Source organism: Arachis stenosperma, chromosome 8 (genome assembly GCF_014773155.1).
Source record: "Arachis stenosperma cultivar V10309 chromosome 8, arast.V10309.gnm1.PFL2, whole genome shotgun sequence".
NCBI classification, from domain to species: Eukaryota; Viridiplantae; Streptophyta; class Magnoliopsida; order Fabales; family Fabaceae; genus Arachis; species Arachis stenosperma.
Genome location: NC_080384.1, coordinates 17007593 through 17029773, shown reverse-complemented (window position 1 = coordinate 17029773; position 22181 = coordinate 17007593). Strand labels below are relative to the sequence as shown.

General features: G+C 40.6%; 1 protein-coding gene and 2 non-coding genes across 3 annotated transcripts; 2 read left to right on the top strand and 1 right to left on the bottom strand.

The window, feature by feature from the left end:
* Positions 1-5974: 5974 nt before the first annotated feature.
* On the top strand, positions 5975-6078 carry LOC130947169 (small nucleolar RNA R71). The gene has a single exon (XR_009072570.1). It is a non-coding gene; the product is annotated as a small nucleolar RNA R71 (small nucleolar RNA).
* A 7921-nt stretch (positions 6079-13999) lies between these two features.
* LOC130947079 (small nucleolar RNA R71) lies at positions 14000-14107 on the bottom strand. The gene has a single exon (XR_009072491.1). It is a non-coding gene; the product is annotated as a small nucleolar RNA R71 (small nucleolar RNA).
* Positions 14108-20351: 6244 nt separating this feature from the next.
* On the top strand, positions 20352-20918 carry LOC130945479 (protein MAIN-LIKE 2-like). The gene has a single exon (XM_057874189.1). The coding sequence runs from the start codon at positions 20352-20354 to the stop codon at positions 20916-20918; it is 567 nt and encodes a 188-aa protein (XP_057730172.1).
* The last annotated feature ends 1263 nt before the right edge of the window (positions 20919-22181 follow it).

The window sequence follows — 22181 nt, the reverse complement described above, 5'->3', positions numbered from 1 at the left end:
GGTTATGGAGGATTAATGATTAAAAGATAAATAAAACATAAAATAAAGATATAGATACTTATGTAATTCATTGGTGAGAATTTCAGATAAGCATATGGAGATGCTTTGTCCCTTCTGTCTCTCTGCTTTCCTACTGTCTTCATCCAATCCTTCTTACTCCTTTCCATGGCAAGCTGTATGTTGGGCATCACCGTTGTCAATGGCTACAGTCCCGTCCTCTCAGTGAAAATATTCAATGCGCTCTGTCACAGCACGGCTAATCATCTGTCGGTTCTCAAACAGGTTGGAATAGAATCCAGTGATTCTTTTGCGTCTGTCACTAACGCCCAGCCTTCAGGAGTTTGAAACTCGTCAGAGTCATTCAATCCTTGAATCCTACTCAGAATACCACATACAAGGTTTAGACCTTCCGGATTCTCTTGAATGCCGCCATCAATTCTAGCTTATACCACGAAGATTCTGATTAAGGAATCCAAGAGATATTCACTCAATCTAAGGTAGAACGGAGGTGGTTGTCAGGCATACGTTCATAGGTGAGAATGATGATGAGTGTTACGGATCATCACATTCATCAAGTTGAGGAACAAGTGATATCTTAGAACAAGAATAAGCTGAATTGAATAGAAGAACAATAGTAATTGCATTAATACTCGAGGTACAGCAGAGCTCCACACCTTAATCTATGGTGTGTAGAAACTCCACCGTTGAAAATATATAAGTGATAATGGTGATCATTGGCTTTGGCCCCAGAGAGGGAACCAGAAGAACCAAGATGAAAATACAATAGCAAAAGGTCCTATTTGTAGAGAACTAGTAGCTTAGGGTTTACAGAAATGAGTAAATGACATAAAAATCCACTTCCGGGCCCAATTGGTGTGTGCTTGGGCTGAGCATTGAAGCTTTCATGTGTAGAGACTTTTCTTGGAGTTAAACGCCAGCTTTTGTACCAGTTTGGGCGTTTAACTCCCACTTCTGTGCCAGTTCCGGCGTTTAACGCCGGGTAGTCTTGAGCTGATTTGGAACGCCAGTTTGGGCCATCAAATCTCGGGCAAAGTATGGACTATTATATATTGCTGGAAATCCCAGGATGTCTACTTTCCAACGCAATTAAGAGTGTGCCAATTGGGCTTCTATATCTCCAGAAAATCTACTTCGAGTGCAGGGAGGTCAGAATCCAACAGCATCTGCAGTCCTTTTCAGCCTCTGAATCAGATTTTTGCTCAGGTCCCTCAATTTCAGCCAGAAAATACCTGAAATCACAGAAAAATACACAAACTCATAGTAAAGTCCAGAAAAGTGAATTTTAACTAAAAACTAATAAAAATATAATAAAAACTAACTAAAACATACTAAAAACATACTAAAAACAATGCCAAAAAGCGTATAAATTATCTGCTCATCACAACACCAAACTTAAATTGTTGCTTGTCCCCAAGCAACTGAAAATCAAATAAGATAAAAAGAAGAGAATATGTAATGAATTCCAAAAACATCTATGAAGATCAGTATTAATTAGATGAGCGGAGCTTTTAACTTTTTGCCTCTGAACAGTTTTGGCATCTCACTCTATCCTTTGAAATTCAGAATGATTGGCTTCTATAGGAACTCAGAATCCAGATAGTGTTATTGATTCTCCTAGTTAAGTATGATGATTCTTGAACACAGCTACTTTATGAGTCTTGGCCGTGGCCCAAAGTACTCTGTCTTCCAGTATTACCACCGGATACATACATACCACAGACACAGAACTGGGTGAACCTTTTCAGATTGTGGCTCAGCTTTGCTAGAGTCCCCAATTAGAGGTGTCCAGGGTTCTTAAGCACACTCTTTTTGCCTTGGAGCACAATTTTATTATTTATTTATTTATTTATTATTTTTTTTGTATTCGCTGCTTTTTCTTGCTTCAAGAATCATTGTTATGATTTTTCAAATCCTCAGTAACATGTCTCCTTTTTCATCATTCTTTCAAGAGCCAATATTCATGAACAACAAATTCAAAAGACATATGCACTGTTCAAGCATACATTCAGAAATCAAAAGTATTGCCACCATATCAAAATAATTAATCTGTTATAAAATTTGAAATTCATGCAATTCTTCTCTTTTTCAATTAAGAACATTTTTCATTCAAGAAAGGTGATGGATTCATAGGACATTCATAACTTTAAGGCATAGACACTAAGACACTAATGATCATAAGACACAAACATAGATAAACATAAGCATAAAAATTTGAAAAACAGAAAAATAAAGAACAAGGAGATTAAAGAACGGATCCACCTTAGTGATGGTGGCTTGTTCTTCCTCTTGAAGATCTTATGGAGTACTTGAGCTCCTTAATGTCTCTTCCTTGCCTTTGTTGCTCCTCTCTCATGATTCTTTGATCTTCTCTAATTTCATGGAGGAGAATGGAATGTTCTTGGTGCTCCACCCTTAGTTGTCCCATGTTGGAACTCAATTCTCCTAGGGAGGTGTTAATTTGCTCCCAATAGTTTTGTGGAGGAAAGTGCATCCCTTGAGGCATCTCAGGAATTTCATGATGAGTGGGATCTCTTGTTTGCTCCATCATTTTCTTAGTGATGGGCTTGTCCTCATCAATAAGGATGTCTCCCTCTATGTTAACTCCAACTGAATTACAGAGGTGACAAATGAGATGAGGGAAGGCTAACCTTGCCAAGGTAGAGGACTTGTCCGCCACCTTATAAAGTTCTTGGGATATAACCTCATGAACTTCTCCTTCCTCTCCAATCATGATGCTATGAATCATGATAGACCGGTCTATAGTAACTTCGGACCGGTTGCTAGTGGGAATGATTGAGCGTTGGATAAACTCCAACCATCCCCAAGCCACGGGCTTGAGGTCATGCCTTCTCAGTTGAACTGGCTTCCCTCTTGAATCTCTCTTCCATTGAGCGCCCTCTTCACAAATGTCTATGAGGACTTGGTCCAACCTTTGATCAAAGTTGACCTTTCTAGTGTAAGGGTGTTCATCTCCTTGTATCATGGGCAAGTTGAATGCCAACCTTACATTTTCCGGACTAAAATCTAAGCATTTCCCCCGAACCATTGTAAGCCAATTCTTTGGGTCCGGGTTCACACTTTGATCATGGTTCTTGGTGATCCATGCATTGGCATAGAACTCTTGAACCATTAAGATTCCGACTTGTTGAATGGGGTTGGTAAGAACTTCCCAACCTCTTCTTCGGATCTCATGTCGGATCTCCGGGTATTCACTCTTTTTGAGTTTGAAAGGGACCTCGGGGATCACCTTCTTCATGGCCACAACTTCATAGAAGTGGTCTTGATGCACCCTTGAGATGAATCTCTCCATCTCCTATGACTCAGAGGTGGAAGCTTTTGCCTTCCCTTTCCTCTTTCTAGAGGTTTCTCCGGCCTTAGGTGCCATAAATGGTTATGGAAAAACAAAAAGCAATGCTTTTACCACACCAAACTTAGAAGGTTTGCTCGTCCTTGAGCAAAAGAAGAAAGAAGAGACTAGAAGAAGAAGAAATAGAGGAGATGGAGGTGGTTTTGTTTTTCGGCCAAGGGGGAGAAGTAGTGTGTAGGTTGTGTGAAAATGAAGGAGTGAAGATGGGTTTATATAGGGGTGGAGAGAGGGGTAAGGTTCGGCCATTATGGGTGGGTTTGGGAAGGAAAGTGGTTTGAATTTGAATGGTGAGGTAGGTGGGATTTTATGAAGGATGGATGTGAGTGGTGAAGAGAATGATAGGATTTGATAGGTGAGGGGTTTTTGGGGAAGAGGTGTTGAGGTGATTGGTGAATGGGTGAAGAAGAGAGAGAGTGGTGGGGTAGGTGGGGATCCTATGGGATCCAGAGATCCTGAGGTGTCAAGGATAATTCATCCCTGCACCAAGTGGCAAGAAAAAATGTTCCTTCTGCCAATCCTGGCGTTAAACGCCGTGCTGGTGCCCTTTTCTGGCGTTTAACGCCAGCTTTTTGTCCATTTATGGCGTTAAACGCCAGTCTGGTGCCCCTTTCTGGCGTTAAATGCCCAGAATGGTGTCAGACTGGGCGTTTAACGCCCATTCTGCTATCTTCACTGGCGTTTAAACGCCAGCAGATTTTCCTCCAGGCTGTGCTATTTTTCTTTCTGTTTTTCATGCTATTTTTGCTTTTTCAATTGATTTTGTGACTTCCCATGATCATCAACCTATAAAAAACATAAAATAACAAAGGAAAATAGATAAATATAACATTGGGTTGCCTCCCAACAAGCGCTTCTTTAATGTCAGTAGCTTGACAGTGGGCTCTCATGGAGCCTCACAGATATTCAGAGCAATGTTGGAACCTCCCAACACCAAACTTAGAGTTTGAATGTGGGGGTTCAACACCAAACTTAGAAGTTGGTTGTGGCCTCCCAACACCAAACTTATAGTTTGACTGTGGGGGCTCTGTTTGACTCTGTTTTGAGGGAAGCTCTTCACGCTTCCTTTCCATGGTTACAGAGGGGTATCCTTGAGCCTTAAACACAAAGGATTCTTCATTCACTTGAATGATCAATTCTCCTCTATCAACATCAATCACAGCCTTTGCTGTGGCTAGGAAGGGTCTGCCAAGGATGATGGATTCATCCATGCACTTCCCAGTCTCTAGGACTATGAAATCAGCAGGGATGTAATGGTCTTCAACCTTTACCAGAACATCCTCTACAAGTCCATAAGCTTGTTTTCTTAAATTGTCTGCCATCTCTAGTGAGATTCTTGCAGCTTGCACCTAAAAGACCCCTAGCTTCTCCATTACAGAGAGAGGCATGAGGTTTATGCTTGACCCTAGGTCACACAGAGCCTTCTCAAAGGTCATGGTGCCTATGGTACAAGGTATTGAGAACTTCTCAGGGTCCTGTCTCTTTTGAGGTAATCTCTGCCTAGTCAAGTTATCCAGTTCTTTGGTGAGCAAAGGGGGTTCATCCTCCCAAGTCTCATTACCAAATAACTTGTCATTTAGTTTCATGATTGCTCCAAGGTATTTAGCAACTTGCTCTTCAGTGACATCTTCGTCCTCTTCAGAGGAAGAATACTCATCAGAGCTCATGAATGGCAGAAGTAAATCCAATGGAATCTCTATGGTCTCAGTGTGAGCCTCAGATTCCCATGGTTCCCCATTAGGGAACTCATTGGAGGCCAGTGGACATCCATTGAGGTCTTCCTCAGTGGCGCTCACTACCTCTTTCTCCTCTCCAAATTCGGCCATGTTGATGGCCTTGCACTCTCCTTTTGGATTATCTTCTGTATTGCTTGGAAGAGTACTAGGAGGGGGTTCAGTAACTTTCTTACTCAGCTGACCCACTTGTGCCTCCAAGTTTCTAATGGAGGACCTTGTTTCAGTCATGAAACTTTGAGTGGTTTTGATTAGATCAGAGACCATGGTTGCTAAGTCAGAATGGCTCTGCTTAGAATTCTCTGTCTGTTGCTGAGAAGATGATGGAAAAGGCTTGCCATTGCCAAACCTGTTTCTTCCACCATTATTGTTGTTGAAACCTTGTTGAGGTCTCTGTTGATCCTTCCATGAGAGATTTGGATGATTTCTCCATGAAGGATTATAGGTGTTTCCATAGGGTTTTCCCATGTAATTCACCTCTTCCATTGAAGGGTTCTCAGGATCATAAGCTTCTTCTTCAGATGAAGCGTCCTTAGTACTGCCTGGTGCAGCTTGCATTCCAGACAGACTTTGAGAAATCATATTGACTTGCTGAGTCAATATTTTGTTCTGAGCCAGTATGACATTCAAAGTATCAATCTCAAGAACTCCTTTCTTCTGATTCGTCCCATTGTTCACAGGATTCCTTTCAGAAGTGTACATGAATTGGTTATTTGCAACTATTTCAATGAGTTCTTGAGCTTCTGCAGGCGTCTTCTTCAGATGAAGAGATCCTCCAGCAGAGCTGTCCAATGACATCTTGGCCAGTTCAGATAAACCATCAAAGAAGATACCTATGATGCTCCATTTAGAAAGCATGTCAGAAGGACACTTTCTGATCAATTGTTTGTATCTTTCCCAAGCTTCATAGAGGGATTCACCTTCCTTCTGTTTGAAGGTTTGGATTTCTACTCTAAACTTACTCAATTTTTGAGGTGGAAAGAACTTTGCCAAGAAGGCATTGACTAGCTTTTCCCAAGAGTTCAGGCTTTCTTTAGGTTGTGAGTCCAACCATATCCTAGCTCTATCTCTTACAGCAAAAGAGAATAGTATAAGTCTATAGACCTCAGGGTCAACCCCATTGGTCTTGACAGTGTCACAGATTTGCAAGAATTCAGCTAAAAACTGATGAGGATCTTCCAATGAAAGTCCATGGAACTTGCAATTCTGTTGCATTAGAGAAACTAATTGAGGCTTAAGCTCAAAGTTGTTTGCTCCAATGGCAGGGATATAGATGCTTCTCTCATAGAAGTCGAGAGTATGTGCAGTAAAGTCACCCAGCACCTTCTTTGCATTGTTGGCATTGTTGTTGTTTTTGGCTGCCATGGCTTTTTCTTGTTTGAAGAGCTCTATTAGGTCCTCTACAGAGAGTTGTGCTTTTGCTTCTCTTAGCTTTCGCTTCAAGGTCCTTTTAGGTTCAGGATCAGCCTCAACAAGAATGCTTTTGTCTTTGCTCCTGTTCATATGAAAGAGAAGAGAACAAGAAAATATGGAATCCTCTATGTCACAGGATAGAGATTCCTTGAGGTGTCAGAGGAAAAGAAGAATAGAAGGAGGAGGTATAAGAATTCGAACTTATCAAGAGGGATAGAGTTCGAATTGTGCATTGAGGAGGAGTGTTACTCCATAAATAGAAGGATGTGAGAAGAGGGGAAGAATTTTCGAAAATAAATTAAAAAGATTTTAAAAGCATTTTGAAAAATTAAAGAATGATTTTCGAAAATTAAAGTTGGGAAAGAAATAAAGTGATTTTTGAAAAAGATTTTTGAAAGTAGAAATTAAAAAGATATGATTGAAAACTATTTTGAAAAAGATGTGATTAAGAAGATATGATTGAAAAGTTGTAGTTTTTAAAAAGATATGATTGAAAAGATATGATTGAAAAACAATTTAAAAAGATTTGATTTTTAAAATTAATGACTTGGCTAACAAGAAATTTAAAGATATGATTCAGACATTAAACCTTTCTCAACAGAAAAGGCAACATACTTGAAATGTTGAATCAAATCATTAATTGTTAGCAAGTATTTTTGAAAAGTGGAAAGAAATTGATTTTGAAAATATATGATTGAAAAGATATGATTTGAAAAAGATTTGATTTTGAAAAATTATGAAAACTTGAAAAAAAATTTGAATTAAAAACAAAATCTTCCCTCTTGTGCCATCCTGGCGTTAAACGCCCAGAATGGTATACATTTTGGCGTTTAACGCCCAAAATGCTACCCTTTTGGGCATTAAACGCCCAGCCAGGGTACCTGGCTGGCGTTTAAACGCCAGTTTTCCTTCTTCATTGGGCGTTTTGAACGCCCAGCTTTTTCTGTGTAATTTCTCTGCTGTATGTTCTGAATCTTCAATTCTCTGTATTATTGACTTGAAAAGACACAAATAAAAAAATTGGATTTTTAATAATGAGGAATAATCAAAATGAAACTAAGATCAAATAAACAATGCATGCAAGACACCAAACTTAGAAGTTTGTATACTACTGACACTAACAAATTGAGAATGCATATGAGAAATAACAAAAACACTCAAGACAAGAGAATGTAAAGATCAGAGCAAGGAAATCATCAAGAACGACTTGAAGATTAATGAAGACACATGAATGAATTCGAAAAATGCAAGAAGAATAGAAACATGCAATTGACACCAAACTTAAAATGAGACACTAGACTCAACAAGAAACAAAATATTTTTGGTTTTTATGATTTTGTAATTTTTTTGGATTTTTTGAAAATTATATGGAGAAGAAAATAAGGAGATTCAAAATTTTTAATAAGAATTCCAGGAATCATGCAATGTTAGTCTAAAGCTTTAGTCTAAAGAAATTAGACATGGCTAGCCAAGCTTCAGCAAGACATTACATTCAAGAGCTAAATTGATGAGAATCAATCAGCTTTGGTGATGATGAAAACATCACCTTGAAACTCTAGAATTCATTCTTAAAAATTCTGAAGAAAAATACCTAATCTAAGCAACAAGATGAACCGTCAGTTGTCCAAACTCAAACAATCTCCGGTAACGGTGCCAAAAACTTGGTGCACGAAATTGTGATCATCAATGGCGCCATCAACATGGTACGCTCAATTGCAATCTCAACTCTTTATCACAACTTCGCACAACTAACCAGCAAGTGCACTGGGTCGTCCAAGTAATAAACCTTACGCGAGTAAGGGTCGATCCCACGAAGATTGTTGGTATGAAGCAAGCTATGGTCATCTTGTAAATCTCAGTCAGGCGGATTCAAATGGTTATGGAGGATTAATGATTAAAAGACAAATAAAACATAAAATAAAGATAGAGATACTTATGTAATTCATTGGTGAGAATTTCAGATAAGCGTATGGAGATGCTTTGTCCCTTCCGTCTCTCTGCTTTCCTACTGTCTTCATCCAATCCTTCTTACTCCTTTCCATGGCAAGCTGTATGTTGGGCATCACCGTTGTCAATGGCTACAGTCCCGTCCTCTCAGTGAAAATGTTTAACGCGCTCTGTCACAGCACGGCTAATCATCTGTCGGTTCTCAATCAGGTTGGAATAGAATCCAGTGATTCTTTTGCGTCTGTCACTAACGCCCAGCCTTCAGGAGTTTGAAGCTCATCACAGTCATTCAATCCTTGAATCCTACTCAGAATACCACAGAAAAGGTTTAGACCTTCCGGATTCTCTTGAATGCCGCCATCAATTTTAGCTTATACCACGAAGATTCTGATTAAGGAATCCAAGAGATATTCACTCAATCTAAGGTAGAACGGAGGTGGTTATCAGGCACACGTTCATAGGTGAGAATGATGATGAGTGTCACGGATCATCACATTCATCAAGTTGAGGAACAAGTGATATCTTAGAACAAGAATAAGCTGAATTGAATAGAAGAACAATAGTAATTGCATTAATACTCGAGGTACAGCAGAGCTCCACACCTTAATCTATGGTGTGTAGAAACTCCACCGTTGAAAATACATAAGTGATAATGGTGATCATTGGCTTCGGTCCCAGAGAGGGAACCAGAAGAACCAAGATAAAAATACAATAGCAAAAGGTCCTATTTGTAGAGAACTAGTAGCTTAGGGTTTACAGAAATGAGTAAATGACATAAAAATCCACTTCCGGACCCACTTGGTGTGTGCTTGGGCTGAGCATTGAAGCTTTCATGTGTAGAGACTTTTCTTGGAGTTAAACGCTAGCTTTTGTGCCAGTTTGGGCGTTTAACTCCCACTTCTGTGCCAGTTCCGGCGTTTAACACCGGGCAGTCTTGAGCTGATTTGGAATGCCGGTTTGGGTCATCAAATCTCGAGCAAAGTATAGACTATTATATATTGCTGGAAAGCCCAGGATGTCTACTTTCCAACGCTATTAAGAGCGCACCAATTGGGCTTCTGTAGCTCCAGAAAATCTACTTCGAGTGCAGTGAGGTCAGAATCCAACAGCATCTGCAGTCCTTTTCAGCCTCTGAATCAGATTTTTGCTCAGGTCCCTCAATTTCAGCCAGAAAATACTTGAAATCACAGAAAAATACACAAACTCATAGTAAAGTTTAGAAAAGTGAATTTTAACTAAAAACAAATAAAAATATAATAAAAACTAACTAAAACATACTAAAAATAATGCCAAAAAGCGTATAAATTATCCGCTCATCAAGTATTGATACAAGAATGGTAGTCTGTTAGAGTATACAAATAAAAAATGCATGTTGGATAAGGGATTCTGAGAGTTTAATAGATATCTGATTAAAGTAAATCTACAATAAAAATTACGTTTTAGATAATATATTTTTTGAAAAGTTTTATGATTGTAAGAGTATTTTTTCAATGTCATGCATCCCCACCACTGCATCTCGAGCATGAGGAGGCAACATGGTATGCCGTTAGACGATATGTGATGAGCGGATAATTTGTACACTTTTTGGCATTATTTTTAGTATGTTTTTAGTATCTTCTAGTTAGTTTTTAGTATATTTTTATTAGTTTTTAGTTAAAATTCACTTTTCTGGACTTTACTATGAGTTTGTGTGTTTTTCTGTGATTTCAGGTATTTTCTGGCTGAAATTGAGGGATCTGAGCAAAAATCTGATCCAGAGACTCAAAAGGACTGCAGATGCTGTTGGATTCTGACCTCCCTGCACTCGAAGTGGATTTTCTGGAGCTACAGAAGCCCAATTGGCGCGCTCTCAACGGCGTTGGAAAGTAGACATCCTGGGCTTTCCAGCATTATATAATAGTCCATACTTTGCCCAAGATTTGATGGCCCAAACCGGCGTTCAAAGTCACCTCAAGAAATTCCAGCGTTAAACGCCGGAACTGGCACCTAATTGGGAGTTAAACACCCAAACTGGCACTAAAGCTGGCGTTTAACTCCAAGGAGAGTCTCTACACGAAAAAGCTTCATTGCTCAGCCCAAGCACACACCAAGTGGGCCCGGAAGTGGATTTTTATGTCATTTACTCATCTATGTACTAGTTTTCTATAAGTAGGACCTTTTACTATTGTATTTAGAGAGACTTTTGGGTAGCTATCTTTGTTTTATGCTATCTTAGACCTTTGGGAGGCTGGCCATTCGGCCATGCCTAGACCTTGTTCTTATGTATTTTCAACGGTGGAGTTTCTACACACCATAGATTAAGGTGTGGAGCTCTGCTGTACCTCGAGTATTAATGCAATTACTATTGTTCTTCCATTCAATTCCGCTTGTTCTTTATCCAAGATATCACTTGTTCTTCAACATGATGAAGGTGATGATTGACGCCCATCACCATTCTCACTCATGAACAAGGTGACTGACAACCATTCTTGTTCTACAAGCATCTGAGGCTTAGTGAATATCTCTTGGATTCTTTAATCGGAATCTTCGTGGTATAGGCAGGACCTGATGGCAGCATTCAAGAGAATCCGGAAGGTCTAACCTTGTCTGTGGTATTCTGAGTAGGATTCAATGATTGAATGACTGTGACGTGCTTCAAACCTGTAACCTACTGGGCGTTAGTGACAGACGCAAAAGAGGGATTCTATTCCGGTAGGGGAGGGAACCAAACCGGTGATTGGCAGTACTGTGACAGAGTGCGTGCATTAGCTTTCACTGCGCGGATGGGAGGTAGCTGCTGACAACAGTGAAACCCTACACGAGCTTGCCATGGAAAGGAGTAAGAAGGATTGGATGAAGGCAGTAGGAAAGCAGAGAGACGGAAGGGAAGGCATCTTCATACACTTGTCTGAAGCTCATACACCAATGATATGCATAAGTATCACTATCTTTATCTTCTATGTTATTTTCGTTCATCACCATATACATTTGAGTTTGCCTGACTAAGATTTACAAGATGACCATAGCTTGCTTCAATGCTAACAATCTCCGTGGGATCGACCCTTACTCACGTAAGGTATTACTTGGACGACCCAGTGCACTTGCTGGTTAGTTGTGCGAAGTTGTGTAATGCCATGGTATTGAGCTACCACGTTTTTGGAGCCATTACCGGGGATTATGAGAGTTGTGAAAAAGTATTGTTCACAATTTTGCGCACCAAGTTTTTGGCGCCGTTGCCGGGGATTGTTCAAGTTTTGAGCAAGCTTTTTGTCCGGTAACATCAGTGCCAAATTTCTGATCCGGCAACAAGCACCAAGTTTTTGGCGCCGTTGCCGGGGATTGTTCAAGTTTTGAGCAAGCTTTTGGTAACAATGCCTGGGATTGTTCTAGTTTGGACAACTGACGGTTCATCTTGTTGCTTAGATTAGGTATTTATTTTTTTTCGAAATTCTTGAAGATGAATTCTAGAGTTTCATGATGATTTGTTGAAATCTGGCTGGCTGAGAAGCCATGTCTAATCTGATTGGACCGAGGTTTCAACTTATCACCACAAGAGCTTGTTGATTTTCATCAATTTTGCTTTTGGAGCAGTGATCTGCTAAGGCTTGGCTGACCTTTGGTCATGTCTAGTGTTTTGGACCGAAGCTTTCTTTGAAAGCTTGGCTGGCTGTGAAGCCATGTCTAATTCCTGGACCGGAGTCTTAGACTAGCATTGCACTGATTCCTGGAATTCTCATTAAGAATTTTGATACCTTTTTCCACTTAATTTTTGAAAAACACAAAAAAATCAAAAAAATCATAAAAACCAAAAATATTTGATGTTTCTTGCTTAAAGTCTAGTGTCTCATCTTAAGTTTGGTGTCAATAGCATGCATTCATTCATGTGTCTTCAGGGTCTTCAAGTAATTCTTGATGATTTCTTACTCTGATCTTTGAATTCTTTTGGCTTGAGTGTTTATGTGTCTCATATAGTGTTAGTAGTGTACAAACTGCTAAGTTTGGTGTCTTGCATGCATTGTTATTTGATTCTTGTTGCATTGTGATTATTAAAAAAATCCAAAAATATTTTTTATTTGTGTCTTTTCAAGTCAATAATACAAAGAATTGAAGATTCAGAACATACTGCAGAGGAATTATACAGAAAAAGCTGAGCATTCAAAAATGCCCAGTGAAGAAGGCAGACTGGCGTTTAAACGCCAGCTAGGGTACCTGGTTGGGCGTTTAACGCCCAAAAAGGTAGCATTTTGGGCGTTAAATGCCAGAATGTATACCATTCTGGGCGTTTAACCCCAGGATGGTGCTAGGGGGAAGATTTTGTTTCCAAATCAATTTTTTTCAAGTTTTCAAAGTTTTTCAAAACCAAATCTTTTTCAAATCATATCTTTTCAATCAAATGTTTTCAAAATCAATTTCTTTCCTTTTTCAAAGATACTTACTAACAATTAATGATTTGATTGAACATTTTTTGCCTTTTCTATTAAGGAAGGTTTTATGTTTGAATCATATCTTTTCTTGTTAGGCAAGTCATCAAATTTTTTTTTAAAAATCATATCTTTTCAAATTGTTTTCAAATCATATCTTTTAAAATTGTTTTCAAATCATATTTTCTCAATCACATTTTTTTAACCAATCATATCTTCTTAATCACATCTTTTTCAAAAGAGTTTTCAATCAAATCTTTTTAATTTCTAATTTCAAAATCTTTTTCAAAAATCACTTGATTTCTTTTTCACTTTTGATTTTCGAAAATTATCAATCAAACTTTCAAAATGTTTTCAAAATCTTTTAATTGAATTTTCGAAAATTCTCTTCCCTCCTTCTCACATCCTTCTATTTATGGAGTACTACTCCTTCTTAATGCACAATTCGAACTCTAACTAATAAAGTTCGAATTCTTCTTCTCCTTCTTCTTACTATTTCTCTTTTCCTCTGACACTTCAAGGAATCTCTATACTGTGACATAGAGGATTCCACATTTTCTTTTTCTCTCCTCTTTCATATGAGCAGGAGCAGAGACAAAGGCATTCTTGTTGAAGCTGATCCTGAACCTGAAAGGACCTTGAAGAGAAAGCTAAGAGAAGCTAAAGCACAACTCTCTCTAGAGGACCTGACCGAATTCTTCAAGGAAGAAGAACACATGGCAGCCGAAAACAACAACAATGCCAACAATGCAAGGAAGGTGCTGGGTGACTTCACTGCACCTACTCCTGACTTTTATGGGAGAAGCATCTCTATCCCTGCCATTGGAGCAAACAACTTTGAGCTTAAGCCTCAATTAGTTTCTCTAATGCAACAGAATTGCAAGTTCCATGGACTTCCAATGGAAGATCCTCATCAGTTCTTAGCTGAATTCTTGCAAATCTGTGACACAGTCAAGACTAATGGGGTTAACCCTGAGGTCTACAGACTGATGCTATTCCCTTTTGCTGTAAGAGACAGAGCTAGAATATGGTTGGATTCTCAACCTAAAGAAAGCCTGGACTCTTGGGAAAAGCTAGTCAATGCCTTCTTGGCAAAGTTCTTTCCACCACAAAGATGGAGTAAGCTTAGAGTGGAAGTCCAAACCTTCAGACAGAAGGATGGAGAATCCCTCTATGAAGCTTGGGAAAGATACAAACAATTAATCAGAAGATGTCCTTCAGACATGCTTTCTGAATGGAGCATCATAGGTATTTTCTATGATGGTCTCTCTGAACTATCCAAGATGTCTTTGGATAGCTCTGCTGGAGGATCTCTTCATCTGAAGAAGACGCCTGCAGAAGCTCAAGAATTGATTGAAATGGTTGCAAATAACCAATTCATGTACACTTCTGAAAGGAATCCTGTGAACAATGGGACTGGTCAGAAGAAAGGAGTTCTTGAGATTGACACTCTGAATGCCATATTGGCTCAGAACAAGATATTGACTCAACAAGTCAATTTGATTTCTCAAAGTCTGTCTGGAATGCAAAATGCACCAAACAGTACTAAGGATGCTTCATCTGAGGAAGAAGCTTATGATCCTGAGAACCCTTCAATGGAAGAGGTGAATTACCTAGGAGAACCCTATGGAAACACCTATAATTCTTCATGGAGAAATCACCCAAATTTCTCATGGAAGAATCAAGAGAGACCTCAACAAGGTTTCAATAACAATAATGGTGGAAGAAACAGGTTTAGCAATAGCAAGCCTTTTCCATCATCTTCTCAGCAACAGACAGAGAGTTCTAAGCAGAATACTTCTGACTTAGCAACAATGGTCTCTGATCTAATAAAGACCACTCAAAGTTTCATGAATGAAACAAGGTCCTCCATCAGAAATTTGGAAGGACAAGTGGGACAGCTGAGCAAGAAAATTACTGAACTCCCTCCTAGTACTCTTCCAAGTAATACAGAAGAAAATCCAAAAGGAGAGTGCAAAGCCATAAACATGGCCGAATATGGAGAGGAAAGAGAGGAGGAGGACGCCACTGAGGAAGACCTCTGTGGGCGTGTACCAATCTCCTCTGAGTTCCTCAATGAGGAACCATGGGAATCTGAGGCTCAAAATGAGACCATAGAGATTCCATTGGACTTACTTCTGCCATTCATGAGCTCTGATGAGTATTCTTCCTCTGAAGAGGATGAGTATGTCACTGAAGAGCAAGTTGCTAAATATCTTGGAGCAATCATAAAGCTAAATGACAAGTTATTTGGAAATGAGACTTGGGAGGATGAACCTCCCTTGCTCACCAAAGAACTGGATGACTTGTCTAGGCAGAAACTGCCTCTAAAGAGGCAAGATCCTGGAAAGTTTTCTATACCTTGTACCATAGGCACCATGACCTTCAAGAAGGCCTTGTGTGACTTAGGGTCAAGTGTAAACCTCATGCCCCTCTCTGTAATGGAGAAATTAGGGATCTTTGAGGTGCAAGCTGCAAGAATCTCATTAGAGATGGCAGACAATTCAAGAAAACAAGCTCATGGACTTGTAGAGAATGTTTTGGTGAAGATTGAAGACCATTACATCCCTACTGATTTCATAGTCCTAGAGACTGGGAAATGCATGGATGAAACCATCATCCTTGGCAGACCCTTCCTAGCCACAGCAAAGGCTGTGATTGATGTTGATAGAGGAGAGTTAATCATTCAAGTGAATGAAAAATCCTTGGTGTTTAAGGCCCAAGGACATCCCTCTATTATCATGGAGAGGAAGCATGAAGAGCTTCTCTCAAAACAGAGCCAAGCAGAGCCCCCACAGTCAAACTCTAAGTTTGGTGTTGGGAGGCCACAACCAAACTCTAAGTTTGGTGTTGAACCCCCACATTCAAACTCTAAGTTTGGTGTTGGGAGGTTCCAACACGGTTCTGAGTATTTCTGAGGCTCCATGAGAGTCCTCTGTCAAGCTAATGACATTAAAGAAGCGCTTGTTGGGAGGCAACCCAATGTTTTATAGCTAACTATTTTCTTTTGTTATTTTATCTTTTTTGTAGGTTGATGATCATAAGAAGTCACAAAAACAATGAAAAAAGCAAAAACAGAATGAAAAACAGGAAGAAAAACAGCACACTCTGGAGGAGAAGAAGCTGGCGTTCAAACGCCAGTAATGCTAGCTGTTGGGCGTTTAACGCCCAGTCTGGCACCATTCTGGGCGTTTAACGCCAGAAAGGGGCACCAGACTGGCGTTAAACGCCAGTAAAGGGCAACAACCTGGCGTTAAACGCCAGGAATGGGCACCAGCCCGGCGTTTAACGCCAGAAATACCTCAAAACGTGATTTTGAGCAACATTTGGTGCAGGGCTGACTTTTCCTTGACACCACAGGATCTGTGGACCCCACAGGACCCGACCATCACTCTCTCTTCTTCCCCCATTCACCAATCACCTCAATACCTCTTCCCCAAAAACCCTTCACCTATCAAATCCCATCTTTCTCTTCACCACTCACATCCATCCTTCATAAATCCCCACCAACCTCACCCTTCAAATTCAAACCACTTTACCTCCCAAACCCACCCATCATGGCCGAACCATTACCCCCCCTCTCTCCTATATATACCCTTCTTCAACCCTTCATTTTCACAACCTAAACACCCTTTCTTACCCTTCTTGGCCGAACACACCACCTTCCCCCTTTTCCTCATTTCTTCTTCTTCTACTCTCTTCTTTCTTCTTTTGCTCGAGGACGAGCAAACATTTTAAGTTTGGTGTGGTAAAAGCATTGCTTTTTCATAACCATTTATGGCATCCAAGGCCAGAGAAACCTCTAAAAAGAGGAAAGGGAAGGCAAAAGCTTCCACCTCCGAGTCATGGGAGATGGATAGATTCCTCTCAAGGATGCATCAAGTCCACTTCTATGAAGTTGTGGCCTTGAAGAAGGTGATCCCCGAAGTCTCCTTTTCACTCAAAAAGGGTGAATATCCGGAGATCCGCCATGAGATCCGAAAAAGAGGTTGGGAAGTGCTTACCAACCCCATTCAACAAGTCAGAATCTTGATGGTTCAAGAGTTCTATGCCAATGCATGGATCACCAAGAACCATGACCAAAGTGTAAACCCGAATCCAAAGAATTATCTCACTATGGTTCGGGGGAAATACTTGGATTTTAGTCCGGAGAGTGTAAGGGTGGCGTTCAACTTGCCTATGATGCAAGGAGATGAGCATCCTTACACTAGAAGGGTCAACTTTGATCAAAGGTTGGACCAAGTCCTCACAACCATATGTGAAGAGGGCGCACAATGGAAGCAAGATTCAAGAGGAAAGCCGGTGCAATTGAGAAGGCATGACCTCAAGCCCGTGGCTAGAGGATGGTTAGAGTTCATACAACGCTCAATCATTCCCACTAGCAACCGGTCCGAAGTTACCATAGACCGGGCCATCATGATCCATAGCATCATGATTGGAGAAGAAATAGAAGTTCATGAGGTTATAGCCCAAGAACTCTACAAGGTGGCGGACAAGACCTCCACTTTGGCAAGGTTAGCCTTTCCTCATCTCATCTGTCACCTCTGTTATTCAGTTGGAGTTGACATAGAAGGAGATACCCCCATTGATGAGGATAAGCCCATCACCAAGAAAAGGATGGAGTACACAAGAGACCCCTCTCATCATGAGATCCCTGAGATTCCTCAAGGGATGCACTTTCCTCCACAAAATTATTGGGAGCAACTAAACACCTCCCTAGGAGAGTTGAGTTCCAACATGGGACAACTAAGGGTGGAGCATCAAGAACACTCCATTCTCCTCCATGAAATTAGAGAAGACCAAAGAATCATGAGGGAGGAGCAACAAAGACAAGGAAGAGACATTGAGGAGCTCAAGCACTCCATAGGATCTTCAAGAGCAAGAAAGAGCCGCCATCACTAAGGTGGACCCGTTCCTTGATTTCCTTGTTCTTTATTCTTCTGTTTTTCGATTTTTATGCTTTATGTTTGTCCATGTTTGTGTCTTGTGATCATTAGTGTCTTAGTGTCTATGCCTTAAAGTTATGAATGTCCTATGAATCCATCACCTTTCTTGAATAAAAATGTGCTTAATTGATAAAGGAAAGAATTGCATGAATTTTGAATTTTATAACAGTTTAATTATATTGATGTGGTGGCAACACTTTTGTTCTCTGAATGTATGCTTGAACAGTGCATATGTCTTTTGAATTTGTGGTTCATGAATATTGGCTCTTGAAAGAATGATGAAAAAGGAGACATGTTACTGAGGATCTGAAAAATCATTAAAAATGATTCTTGAAGCAAGAAAAAGCAGAAAAAAAAAGGAAGAAAAAGCAAACGAAAAAAAAAAACCGAAAAAAAAGAGAATAAAAAAAGAAATAAAGTTGTGATCCAAGGCAAATAAGAGTGTGCTTAAGAACCCTGGACACCTCTAATTGGAGACTTTAGCAAAGCTGAGTCACAATCTGAAAAGGTTCACCCAATTATGTGTCTATGGCATGTATGTATCCGGTGGTAATACTGGAAGACAGAGTGCTTTGGGCCACAGCCAAGACTCAATAAATAGCTATGTTCAAGAATCATCATACTTTACTAGGAGAATCATTAACACTATCTGGATTCTAAGTTCCTAAGGAAGCCAATCATTCTGAATTACAAGGGATAGAGTGAGATGCCAAAACTATTCAGAGGCAAAAAGATAAAAGCCCCGCTCATCTAATTAATACTGATCTTCATAGATGTTTTTGGAATTCATTGCATATTCTCTTCTTTTTATCTTATTTGATTTTCAGTTGCTTGGGGACAAGCAACAATTTAAGTTTGGTGTTGTGATGAGCGGATAATTTGTACACTTTTTGGCATTGTTTTTAGTATGTTTTTAGTATCTTCTAGTTAGTTTTTAGTATATTTTTATTAGTTTTTAGTTAAAATTCACTTTTCTGGACTTTACTATGAGTTTGTGTGTTTTTCTGTGATTTCAGGTATTTTCTGGCTGAAATTGAGGGATCTGAGCAAAAATCTGATCCAGAGACTCAAAAGGACTGCAGATGCTGTTGGATTCTGACCTCCCTGCACTCGAAGTGGATTTTCTGGAGCTACAGAAGCCCAATTGGCGCGCTCTCAACGGCGTTGGAAAGTAGACATCCTGGGCTTTCCAGCAATATATAATAGTCCATACTTTGCCCAAGATTTGATGGCCCAAACCGGCGTTCAAAGTCACCTCAAGAAATTCCAGCGTTAAACGCCGGAACTGGCACCTAATTGGGAGTTAAACGCCCAAACTGGCACTAAAGCTGGCGTTTAACTCCAAGGAGAGTCTCTACACGAAAAAGCTTCATTGCTCAGCCCAAGCACACACCAAGTGGGCCCGGAAGTGGATTTTTATGTCATTTACTCATCTATGTACTAGTTTTCTATAAGTAGGACCTTTTACTATTGTATTTAGAGAGACTTTTGGGTAGCTATCTTTGTTTTATGCTATCTTAGACCTTTGGGAGGCTGGCCATTCGGCCATGCCTAGACCTTGTTCTTATGTATTTTCAACGGTGGAGTTTCTACACACCATAGATTAAGGTGTGGAGCTCTGCTGTACCTCGAGTATTAATGCAATTACTATTGTTCTTCCATTCAATTCCGCTTGTTCTTTATCCAAGATATCACTTGTTCTTCAACATGATGAAGGTGATGATTGACGCCCATCACCATTCTCACTCATGAACAAGGTGACTGACAACCATTCTTGTTCTACAAGCATCTGAGGCTTAGTGAATATCTCTTGGATTCTTTAATCGGAATCTTCGTGGTATAGGCAGGACCTGATGGCAGCATTCAAGAGAATCCGGAAGGTCTAACCTTGTCTGTGGTATTCTGAGTAGGATTCAATGATTGAATGACTGTGACGTGCTTCAAACCTGTAACCTACTGGGCGTTAGTGACAGACGCAAAAGAGGGATTCTATTCCGGTAGGGGAGGGAACCAAACCGGTGATTGGCAGTACTGTGACAGAGTGCGTGCATTAGCTTTCACTGCGCGGATGGGAGGTAGCTGCTGACAACAGTGAAACCCTACACGAGCTTGCCATGGAAAGGAGTAAGAAGGATTGGATGAAGGCAGTAGGAAAGCAGAGAGACGGAAGGGAAGGCATCTTCATACACTTGTCTGAAGCTCATACACCAATGATATGCATAAGTATCACTATCTTTATCTTCTATGTTATTTTCGTTCATCACCATATACATTTGAGTTTGCCTGACTAAGATTTACAAGATGACCATAGCTTGCTTCAATGCTAACAATCTCCGTGGGATCGACCCTTACTCACGTAAGGTATTACTTGGACGACCCAGTGCACTTGCTGGTTAGTTGTGCGAAGTTGTGTAATGCCATGGTATTGAGCTACCACGTTTTTGGAGCCATTACCGGGGATTATGAGAGTTGTGAAAAAGTATTGTTCACAATTTCGCGCACCAATATGATCAAGCCGTACGTCTAGATGGCTGGCCTGCCTCATCTCGCGAGACTCAATGACCACTGGTTTAAGTTGGATGAGCCATTAATCAGTGCATTTGTGGAGAGATGGTGTTCGCAGTCTCATACCTTTCATTTGCCGTTCAGTGAGTACACAGTTACGTTACAGGATGTAGCCTACCAGCTATGGCTCCTGATCAACGGTCAGTACATCAGTGAATGTTTAACAGAATTCGAACGGTACATCGAAGGAGGCCGTCCGGTGTGGACTTGGTTTGAGGAGTTGTTGGATGTGATGCCGCCACTGGACTGCATCGACAAGTTCACTGTGAAGTGCACTTGGATGCAGCACATGTTCAGTGACCTTCCTGAGGGGGTAGACGGGGAGACAGTTCGGAGGTATGCTAGAGTGTACATTATGATGTTACTATCAATGCAGCTCTTCAGCGACAAGTCCAGTACTCATATGCATATCAGGTGGCTGCTCTACGTGGTTGTCCTACTCAATACTGCAACACTACCCGGCATCGTCATCTGCACACCAAGCACCCATTGCGGCAACTTATTATATGAATCTTCCCAGTTTTTGTAAATTTGAGCCACGACCATCTGCTTAGCTATCCAAACCCTCCTGTAAGTCGGTCTGAAACCAAAATGGGCCTCTGTCACATTCTAAAACACCTTGATTGACACTGCAGCATCGACTTTAATCATAGGTAGTATGAAAGCCGAGATCACATGGTAATCTAACCTCCTGTGATCACTGGATATCGAAGTGGCCAGACAAGTATGCAAACTATTGTATCATTTTATCTCTCAAATACCTCTGCTGTCAGAGTGATACGAATCAACCATGTGCACCTGTTGCCGAAATACTTACACTTGCCATGGTACTTGCGATAATCAGATTCCAACACTTTATACACAACTCCACGTCAGATGCTGTAAGTCTTTATGCAACACAACCTCCTCTTTATCCTGAATCTGCTGACCAACTTAGAACTCAGTTAGTCCTCCTGTATCCTGTGTGTCTCTAGTCCCAAACCCGACAGGAACGGCAAGTTCCCCTGTTATCTCATGGCATCCAAGTCCAAAGCTGAAAAGTGCGTCGGGGGTGGGGGAGGGGTATTGCGGAGTTCCTGAACTAGCTGCTCCACCACCCCCAGGTAAAGTATTCCTCGCATCCTCATCGTTGCTATCATCGGCAATCGTGGCAGGCTCCACATCATCATCATCCTCATCATGAAATACATCTTCCATACTATCCGGTGCTCCACCCTGTCGGGATTCTGGTAACACATCATCAATGCCGGCCATCACAATCGCAACATCAACTACGGGCACAATGTCAACCCTTTCTCTGTCACGAGTGCGGTTTAGATCAGCAATGAAGGACGGGGAGGCCACCAAAATTGCCTCAGGCTCAATCACGCAGAGATGAAGAGGCACCAACAGACCTCGAACTAGAGCAAGCTGCTGTGGCTGAAGGTAAAGGATTTTAGCTAGAACCTCTTGAACTAGAGACTACATCCACAAGCTTGGCCAACGACTCAAGAGTCCTCACCTCTGGAAATTACCGACGACATTGGAACAGAACTTCCAGATCTTCGTCGTTGCTTATGACGAATGAATCATACTTCACATCATCCCGCAAAACAGATATTGAAATTCTGTAGAATAACTTTTTCACCCGTTTCACACCTTACAATCCCAGTTTTCGAATTATAGTATCCTGAAACTCAGTGAAACTCGTCGAAGGTTTCATGAAAATACCAATCAGATCTTTTGTAACACCCTACCACACAGAGCCTTACACTTAAGTCGTAAAGTAGAGGTGGCGAGGTATTACGACTTC